This window comes from Dryobates pubescens, chromosome 39, assembly GCF_014839835.1.
Source record: "Dryobates pubescens isolate bDryPub1 chromosome 39, bDryPub1.pri, whole genome shotgun sequence".
Taxonomy (NCBI): Eukaryota; Metazoa; Chordata; class Aves; order Piciformes; family Picidae; genus Dryobates; species Dryobates pubescens.
This window is the reverse complement of record NC_071650.1, coordinates 551,893-561,837: the sequence shown is the minus strand read 5'-3', so window position 1 is coordinate 561,837 and position 9,945 is coordinate 551,893. Positions and strand designations below refer to the sequence as shown.

At 55.2% G+C, this 9,945-nt stretch overlaps 1 protein-coding gene across 1 annotated transcript in view; it reads right to left on the bottom strand.

Moving 5' to 3' along the window:
• Nucleotides 1-612: 612 nt before the first annotated feature.
• VPS54 (VPS54 subunit of GARP complex) overlaps nt 613-9,945 on the bottom strand; it is a 35,644-nt gene continuing 26,311 nt past the window's right edge. The window contains exons 17-22 of the mRNA XM_009901589.2: nt 9,167-9,254; nt 7,617-7,738; nt 7,423-7,503; nt 4,719-4,826; nt 3,834-3,928; nt 613-823 (exon numbers count right to left, since the gene is read on the bottom strand). Coding sequence (XP_009899891.1) covers nt 718-823; nt 3,834-3,928; nt 4,719-4,826; nt 7,423-7,503; nt 7,617-7,738; nt 9,167-9,254 — 600 coding nt within the window. The 3' untranslated portion in view covers nt 613-717. The remainder of the gene's footprint in view (nt 824-3,833; nt 3,929-4,718; nt 4,827-7,422; nt 7,504-7,616; nt 7,739-9,166; nt 9,255-9,945) is intronic.

The following is a 9,945-nucleotide window of genomic DNA, read 5'->3' as shown; positions in this document are numbered from 1 at the left end:
GCAGGAACCCGTGCCAGCCTTTTTCATCCCGGCTTCAGCCGGCAGTTTAGAGGCCAGCTGTGAGGAAGCCCCCTGGAAGGAGAGGCCTGTTCCCTAACAAAGCTGAATCCTAACATGCAAGCAATCAAAAGACATTTATTTTATATATATAAAGTTCTGTAAAAAAATAAACTTTTGAGAACAGCATCAGTTCAGAGGAGGGGGGGGGGGGGGGGGGGAGGGGGGGGAGGGAAAAAAAAACCATTGGCTACAGAGTTCCAACCACAAGCTCTCGGCTCCTGCACCGGCATTAAATAAGGTGGGACACCAGGGGAGGTTCATTGCACTAGAAGAAATGCAAAGCATCTTTTTTTTTGTTTTAATATAAAGATATACAGAGCATCCTAGACAACTACAGCTGTGTTACAGCTATGAGTTCGTTTGGATTTGGTCCAAAGAAACCTGAGTCTGTTTCCAGAGAGAGAGAGAGAGAGGGAAAGAGAGAGAGAGGGAGCAAACATTGCACGGACAGCTGAGCGCTTGTTTCTCGCCCGAGGACGGCAGGAGGAGCCCTCCCTGCAGCTTCCTCTGAGCCTCCTTCTCCCCTCCCCCCCGCTCCCTCCCCCGACCATCAATAGTGGCCTGTCTCGGACTTCAGGATTCACCTCACAGTCGTCAGCGCCACCCAGAAGAAAGTGTGTCTGTTGGCGGCGCCAAGCCGCCGCTCCCAGCGGATCATCACCTCTTCTGCTCCCAGATCTCAGCCATGTTTAGGTCTAAGTTGTTAAGGCCTTTCAGAGCTTGAAGGTTTCCAGTGTAAAAAGCAACGTCTGAGGTCACCAGCCTGCAGTGGAACAGGACACCATGAGCAGCTCCCACCGGGAGTGGCTGTGCAGCCTGTGGTTGGTAGTGGGAGGCCGAGTTCAGAACTCAGCCCTGTTCTAAGGGCTGCAATTCACAGGCTCACAGCATGGGACCTCCAAAGCTCAGCCAGTCCAACCCCCTCTGCAGGCAGCAGGGACATCCTCCACTAGCTCAGGTTGCCCACAGCCCTCTCCAGCCTCACCTTGAGTATCTCCAGGGATGGGGCCCCAGCCACCTCCCTGAGCAACCTGCTGCAGTGTTCCAGCAGCCTCCTGGTGCTGATCTTACTGCAGCAGTGCCCACACACACCACTGAGCGGTGCAAAGCCGAGGTACAGGGCAGGGAGCAGGAACAAGCAGCTCAAAAGAGCCAGCAGGAAGGAGGCAGCAGGACCTTCTCTTTCTTGCTGGATTCTCAGGCTTACCCAGAGCTCTGATCCTGCTGCAGCTTAGAACATGAACTACTGCAACATGAACTTCTGCATGGCAGAAGGGGACTGTGAGAGCAGCTCCACAGCAAAGCAGCAACGTTGTGAGAGTTTGCAGTTCAAATGCCTCCTAGGCTGTGGAACATGCCAGAAGCATGGCCAGCAGCAAGAGGCAAAGCAGGGAAGCTGTGCTTTCATAGGAGAACACTTAGCAGGTTTCACAGACCTGGGGTTTCACTTGTTAGTACAGAAACAAATGCGCTGAAGCGAGGCTCTGGAGTGCATGATCCAAACTAGGTCAGTGGAGGCTGCTGCAACAGCAGCCAAAGGCTGCTTCCCTTCTCCCAGAGTGCTGTGGCCTCAAGTCTCTGGGAGGGATTGGACTCAGGGCACTGGAGATGCTTCCAGCAGTGAGGGGGATTGTGCTGGGACACACCACCAGGATGTCACCAGGAGCACCTGCCCCCATCCTCCTATCAGGAAGGGATCCTTTTAGACCATTCACAGAATGCCAGCGTGGTGGGGGTTGAAAGAGACCTCTGGAGAGCAGCCAGGGTCACCCAGAGTAACTCACAGGAATACACAGGAGCAGGTGGGCCTGGAATGCCTCCAGAGATGGAGACTCCACAACCTCTCTGAGCAGTCTGGCTCCAGCCTCCTGCCACTCATCCACACCTCTGTGTGTGCTCCCAGACACTCTGCTCTGCTCTATTCCTCTTGCTCTTTTGGGGCTTCTTAGTGCCTGTGGCCTTGGGTTCCCCAGCTAGAGAGAGACAGGGAACTACTGGAGAGAGCCCAGAGGCTGCAGGGATGCTGGGGGAACTGGAACATCCACCTTGTGAGGAGAGGCTGAGAGCCCTGGGGCTGCTTAGTCTGGAGATCTGAGGGGAATCTTATCACTGCTCATCAATAGCTACAGGATGAGTGGCAGGAGCCAGACTCTTCTCAGTGATGCCCAGGGACAGGACAAGAGGCAGTGGACACAAACTGGAATGCAGCAGCTTCATGTAAATCTAAGGGAAAAATTCTTCCCTTTGAGGGTGGCAGAGCACTGGGGCAGGCTGCTCAGAGTGGTTGTGGAGTCTCCCTCTCTGGAGGCATTCCAGACCCACCTGGACATGTTCCTGTGGGAGTTGCTCAGGGTGACCCTGCTCCAGCAGGGGGTTGGACTGGATGCTCTCCAGGGGTCCCTTCCGGGTGCACCTGGGGCTATGGCAGCCCCACTCCTCCCCTTAAGTTTGCTGACTTAAGAATGAGGACCTTGGTGAGTGCCACAGCCAGCTGGATGTTACCTTGTGAGCTCACCACAAGCACAGAAAAACCACTTCAGATGAAGTCTTGCACAAGGCCCAACAGGCAGGAAGAGCCTGGGCAGGACCCAAACTCTCCTTGACTCCAGGGCCACTTGGAACAACCTTCCTGCCCCAGCTTCTTCAGCTTTCTTGCACAGGGGCAGGCCAGCTGAATGCCACCCTCACACCACTGCAAACACACCCCCCCCAGGCCATCAGGAATGAGTGTCAAACTCACACCTTCAGGTGACAACACAATTCACAGCAGGACTGAGCCTGCACAAGTTCCTGCAAGGTGTGGGACTCCAGGCACAACCAGCTCCAGCCTCTCAGGAAAGCTGCCCCTGGCCTGGGTTTGGGTGCTGGAGGCTTGGGCCGAGACAGGAAAGAAGAAAGCCCCTGTGAGCACAATCTCTGCTGCAAACCTGGCTCTGCTGTACAAACAACCCCCAGAGCAGCTGCCCAGTGTACAGATGAAGTCAGACTCTCTTCCCTCCTCTTGCTCTGCTAGCACCATGAATCACCAGCCACGCTTCAAAACTGCTCCATGAATCACAGGGTTCCTGGGAACTGAACTGTGGCTGCTGCTGCCACACCGAAGGACACAGTCAGGCCCCCAGCTGGGGAAGCTGCAACAGGCTGCAAGCTGCTCTCCTGGGCACTGGGGAAAGCTCAAGGCATGCCCTTTACTGCAAGGGCACACATGAACACACAGAGGGTGGCTGCATTCTGCAGCACAGAAGGCAGAGCCTGCTTACTGAAACCATGGAATCACAGAGTGGCTCAGGGTGGAAGGGACATCATCTACTCCAACCCCCTGCCATGGGCAGGGACACCTCTCAGCTAGACTCAGCTGCTCAAGGACTCATCCAGCCAGGCCTTCAACACCCCCAGGGAAGAGGCAGCCACAGCCTCCCTAGGCAGGCTCTTCCAGAGTCTCACTGCCCTTACACTGAAGAACTTCTCCCTCAGGTCCAGCCTGACCCTGCTCTGCCTCAGCTTCAAACCATTCCCCCTTGGCCTGTCTCTGGACCCCCTCAGCCAAAGTCCCTCTGCAGCCTCCCTGCAGGATCCCTTCAGCTATTGCAAGGCAGCTCTAAGGTCCCCCTGGAGCCTTCTCCTCTCCAGGCTGCACAGCCCCAGCTCCCTCAGCCTGTGCTCACAGCAGAGCTGCTCCAGCCCTTGGCTCACCTCTGTGGCCTCCTCTGGCCTCGCTCCAGCAGTGAAGCTGTAAAAGGAAGCAGTGAAAACCCCAGAGTGCCCAGACATACCCATTCAGAGGTCCTCCATCATTCACCACGTTCAGGTGGGCCAGCTGCCTCTTCAGGTGAAGTTTGTAGCTTGTGTTGATTCGTAAAAACAACATCTAGAAGGAAGCACAGGGCCAGGGTAAGGAACTCTCAGGCTGGGCCTTCCAGCAGCTGATGAAACTCTGCCTCCTGCCAGGCCTTCTGCCTCTCTATTTCTCTGGCCATGGAGACTTTCTAGCCCCCAGGCCAGGAGGCCTCAGCTATCTCTTTTGCCTTGCCTTTGGAGGACATGCTCTTTGGAGCATGACTTTTTCCTCCCTGTTGTCTGAAGCATCCAGCAACCAGCATGAAGGTCAGGAGATAACAAATCTTCTCCCTGTACTGGCACCACTCAGCACCATTCTCCCAAGAGAAAGCCTGAGGAGCAGCCTGAAGGGCTCCTTTAATGGAGTGCAAAGGAGAAACCACAGCATCAGGATGCTCTGTGCCTGAGTCCCTAACTCTGCAGCAGAACACTGCACATCTGGCACCACCTGCCTGCACTGAGGGCCCTCTGGAAGCCACCAGGTTTGAGCAGCATCACAGAAGCATTCCCTCCAACAACTGCACTCAAGCCCCCAGGTGCTGCCATTTGTGTAGAAGGTGCCTAATGCCCCTCTTCAGAGCTCAAAACACAGCTCCAGCTGCTGGCATCACTCAGCTCTGTGCTGTCCCTGCACACCCCAACACTCCCTGCAGCTCAGGCTGAGCTCTGTGCCTGCTACCAACCCCTTCCCTGCCTGAGTTTCACAGAGGCTCTAAAAAAAGCTCTTTCCCCCCACCAGATCAAGCAGAAGTATCTCCTGTTCCCAGTCCCCTGGGCACTTGCAAGGAAGGTGTCACTGGGATCTCAAACACAACCTTCACCTGGGTTTGCTCTTCAGGCAGGAGATCATAGATGGCTTCATGCATCTTTGCCATCTGCTTGCAGATGTTCCTGAAGCACGCTGAAGGAACAGGAGCTTTCACTTCATACTGCAAGGAAAACCACAAGCAGTTACTTTTCTCCACCCCTTTAAGCCAGGCTGTGTGGCAGCCTCCAGGAGCCAGCTGCAGGCCTGCCTTGCTAATGACATCATCAACCAAGGGGCACTCAGCATGACTGCCAGCTCACAGCGGGGCTGGGCATGGTCTCAGGCAGGTGCAGACTCTTAGGAAGAGAGGCTGAGGGACCTGGGGCTGTTTAGCCTGGAGAAGAGTGAGGGTGGATCTCATCACTGCCTGTAAGCACTCCAAGGGTGGGTGTCAGGAGGATGGGGCCAGGCTTTGCTCAGTGATGCCCAGTGACAGGACAAGAGGTAATGGACACAAGCTTGAGCACAGGAAGCTCCATCTCAACACAAGGAGGAACTTCCTTTACTTTGGGGGTGGCAGAGCACTGGAGCAGGCTGCACAGAGATGTGGGGGAGCCTCCATCTCTGGAGACATTCCAAACCCACCTGGATACCACTCTGAGTGACCCTGCTCTGGCAGGGGGGGTGGACTGGAAGATCTCCAGAGGCCCCTTCCCACTCCTACTACTCTGTGGTTCCATGGCTCCTATCATCCTGCAGCCCCCACAAATCCACTGCAGGAATTCCTTGGAAAACAAAGTAGAAAACCTCCCTTTCTAGTGACTGAAATCTGAGAAGACAGACACTGGAAACCAACAGATGGCAAGAGATTTACTACCCAGGGAACACAATTCTTACCTCCCTGTTCTGGATTAGGAAGACCTGAATGTGACTTGAGAAGGACTCTGAAATGAAAGCAGCTGCCCAGGAGCAGCAGAGGCAGCTCTTCCCTCTGAGGCTGGCAGAGCACTGGGGCAGGCTGCCCAGAGAGGCTGTGGAGTCTCCATCTCTGGAGGCATTCCAGACCCACCTGGATGTGTTCCTGTGTGACTGACCCTGCTGGAGGAGCCAAGCTGCTCCTCCCCTCCACAGCAGGTTTCTAGACTGTGTGATGTTGGCCTCAGAGATTCAACAAGGCCAAGGGCTGGGTCCCACACTTGGCCTGGATCAGCAATGGTGTGGCTAGCAGGACCAGAACAGGGATTGGTCCCCTGCACTCAGCACTGGGGAGGCCACAACTTGAATGCTGGGTTCAGTTTTGGGGCCCTCACTGCAAGAAGGACATTGAGAGGCTGGAGCAGGTCCAGAGAAGGGCAAGGAAGCTGGGGAAGGGTCTGGAGAAGAGGGCTGGGGAGGAGCAGCTGAGGGAGCTGGGGGTGGTTAGTGTGGAGAAGAGGAGGCTGAGGGGAGACCTCCTTGCTCTCTACAGCTCCCTGAAGGGAGGCTGGAGCCAGGTGGGGTTTGGTCTCTTCTCCCTAGGTACAAGTAACAGGAGAGGAAATGTCCTCAAGTTTCACCAGAGCAGGTTTAGGTTGGAGATGAGAAGAAACTTCTTGACTGAAAGGTTTAGGTTGGACATTAGGGAAAATGTCTTTGCTGCAAGACTGGTCAGGGATGGGCACAGGCTGCCCAGGGAGGTGGTGGAGTGCTGCAGGTGTTCAAGAAACATGTGGCCATGGCATCTGGGGGACATGGCTTGGTGGCTGTGGTGGTGGTGGGTTGAAGGGTGGACTGGATGATCTCAGAGGGCTTTTCCAAGCCAAGCAATTCCATGACTCTGTGACTCACAAAACTATTTTGGTTGGAAGAGGTCTTTTAAGAGCATCAAGTCCCAACCATCACCAAACAAACCCCACAACACCCAACCACATTCTAAGAGAACAGAAACAGCCAGGATGAGAGAAATGCTGCCTCCAGTAGCTGCCTCCCTGCAGCCCCCAGCAGCCTGGCCCCAGCAGGGTCATGCTGTGCTTCTCATCAGCTCTCAGAAGGCAGAGATTGGCCCAGGCCAACCAACCAAGGCTCTCTCACTAAAGAAGCACCAAGCTTTAAATGCTCCTGTAACTTGTCTGTTGTGTCTGTGGGCCCAGCAGGTTCCATCTTGGGGCACTCTCTGTCAGTGCACCCCACCATGAGGGGAGCCATGAGCAAGTGGAGCTGGCCCAAGAGCAACCTGCTGCACTGATGAGTGCTCCAAATCCTAAACCCACCAAGAGCACTTCATGGAGCAGGCAGCATGCTAACAGCAGCTGCTTACCACAGACCTCTGGACCTCAGGCCTGCAGCCCACTGGGTCCTTCCCCTCCACAAACTCTTCCTCCTCAGCAGTTCTTTTGCTGTTTCCTCAGCTGCAGGAAACTGCAGGCACCCCACTGTTAGGAAGAGCAGGAGGACAGGACCTGGCTCAGCCTGACTGCAGACAAGAGCTGTGTGAGTGGATAAGACTGCTGAGGGTAGGAGAGCGCCAGAGCAGCTGCACCAGCCAAAGCAGTTCTCTTACTGCTGAAGGAGTGAACAGGATTGAGGCCATTTCTCTTGGGGGCTGAAGGCAGATGACAGCCACGTGGCAAACTGTCAAGACAAAACACATCCACAAGCACAGCACATAGCTGTGTGCTCATGCAGTTCAGGGAAGTTCAAACAAGTCCTGATTAGGCAAGTTTCAGCCTCCACATGAAACCCCTGGTCAGTAGAGAAGGGGCCCTCCAGAGTGCATCCTTCCTGCCACAGCCCATTACCTTGGACAATAGTTTGTCAAACAAGCTGTCCATGATGGCAACCAGCTTTGCTGAGATCTCAGCTATGTGGTCATGGTAATCCTGCAAGGGAAGAAAGCAGGTTTCACTCACTGGCTGAGGGGCAACCCCTGCTCCTCAGAGCACAGCTGCAAAGCAGAGCTCTGCAGCTCCCACAGGGGATGCCCAGGGATTACCTTTGTGATGTGGTCGAAATGCCTGAGCATGCTGAACTGCTTGGGCTGCAGCCGAGCTTCAAAGTGAGCCCTGATAACAGGAATGTAGTGCACGATTAGCTGCAGGCAACGGGAGGAGAGGGCTGCGCGGCCAGGCCACCAGGGGGAGAGAAAGATCACTTCGTTATTACACAGCAAGAGCTACTTGGTTCTAACAGACCCTTTCGGCACAGGCAAACCCAGAGGAGCCTCTGTGTGCCCCGGGACACCCAGCCAGCCAAGGTGCCAGGCTGGGACCTGGCTGCTCACAGCCAGCTGCTGGGGCACGGGGTGGGGGAAGAGGCTGATTCTGCAAGAGGCTTCCAATGTCTGCCCTGAGCATGCACACAGACATCAGAAAGACCTCTAAAGACCTGACTGAGCAGCTACCCAACCTCAGCAGCCACATTCTCAAGGCATCAAAATCTCTTCTGCAGGAGGTGTATGTAAACACCCTGCCCAGAGCCTGCTCCTGCCTGTGCTGCCAGCAAGATTCCCAAGACTGAGCTTCTCCTGTGCCCAACAGGACCTGAGCCAACAGGAGGACACACAGCGGTACCAGTGTGGTCTCCAGCCTGGAGAAACCTTCTGGAGCAAAGACCCTGAGCCAGCTTTTCTCTGCTCACTTGTGCCTGCTCCAGCACACAGTCCTTTAGGGGGAAGCCTCTGGAATCCATCCTCCATCCACAGGGAAATGCAGCCAGGCCAGCCTGAAACGTGGGCACTGCATGCTGCAACACCTGCAGCAACTCACCAGCCAAAGGCTCTTTGTTTCAGGGGACACTGGGATGAGGGGTAGGACTGCTGTGTAGCTTGGGCACCTTGCTGTCCCCAGGCAGGTTACCCTGGGGCTGGCAATGCAGCAGAGGAGCAAATGAGAAACTCTGCAGCACAACCCAGTGTTTGGGTTCAGCACACAGAGAGTCCAATGTCCCCTGACTGCCCTGGGACACTCAGCCACAGGAGACTGAACTGGATCCAGAACCACCCCCTGAAGGGCTCCATGCACTACCCACATGTGGTCTGGACCAGCAGCAGCTGTCTGTGTGGCCTCACAGGACCCCAGCACAGGTAGGACTGCACAGCTCAGCAGCCAGGCCTTGGGCTGCATTTCTCTGCCCACCTACCTGCAGTGGCAAGAGCTTTGCCCTGAGCAGTTCCAAGCATATCAAAGTCACCACTGAAAAAGTCCCTGCCCTTTCCTGCCCTCAAAATACCTTCATGGCAGACCTGCTGGCCCATGTGTTTGATGTCATGGTGCCTTCCCCTACCACAGGGAAGCTTCCCATTACAGTGATCCAGCAGCCAGCACAGGAATGGGATGGATTCCAGTGCCCCTCCAGCCCAGAGCCTTCACCAGCATCTGTACAGATCTCACCCCCCCCAGCCAGCAAGGGCTGCTCACCCACAGCACCCAGCAGCACACAGAGAGCTGACTGCAAACATGTGTCTGCTCATGTCTGGGTGGGTTTGGGTGGGTTTTGAACAGGCAGCAGCAGGAGCCCTGACATTGTGCAGGGAGAAATCCATACCTAGGTTCTTTGTAGTGATTGTTTTCAAGCCAACGACTTGCAGTGCACCAGCTCCCAGCACCAGCTGGCAGCTTCTGGAGTTGAAGTACTGTTGAGAAAGGAAAAAGATGGTGAAGGTGCACCCCAGCAACCACACCTGACAAGCACCAGCAAGAGAGCCTGGGAGGCTCAGGCAGAGGATGATGCTGAAGGCCAGTTCCAGAGTCTCCTGTGCTTCTTCAGCGAGACAGGAGGACTTTTTCCACCACCCCCAAAACCTGTCCACCTCAACCTGAGGAGAAACTTCTCTACAGTGAGGCTGCTGGAGCCCTGGAGCAGGCTGCCCAGAGAAGTTGTGGAATCTCCTTCTCTGGAGGCTTTCAAGACCAGTCTGGCTGTGTTCCTGTGTGCCCTGCCCTGGGTGCCCCTGCTCTGCCCCTGTGTGCCCCTTCCAGCCCCTACCATTCTGTGCTTCTGTGATTTTCTGACTCAAGGCAGTGTTTCAGCAAAGGGAAGCAGAAGTGGTGCTGTTAAAAACAGCTCCTCAGTGACTGCACTTCAGGCTCTGATTCCTGCTTCTCTGTGAGACCTTTGGGTGAGGCTCCTCTCAAGTGTGGGAAAAAAAAAAGCAGGAAGTCAGACTGTGGCCCAGCCTTACTCTGAGAGCTGTGCACAAGGGCAGCTTTGCATTAGAAAGCTGTAAACCATTCCTCTCCAAGCAGGAGCTTGGATGGAGTGAAGGGGAAGGACCCCAGCAGTTCTGCTAAGCAGCCCATGGGAGTAAGTTTCTCCTCTGGCTC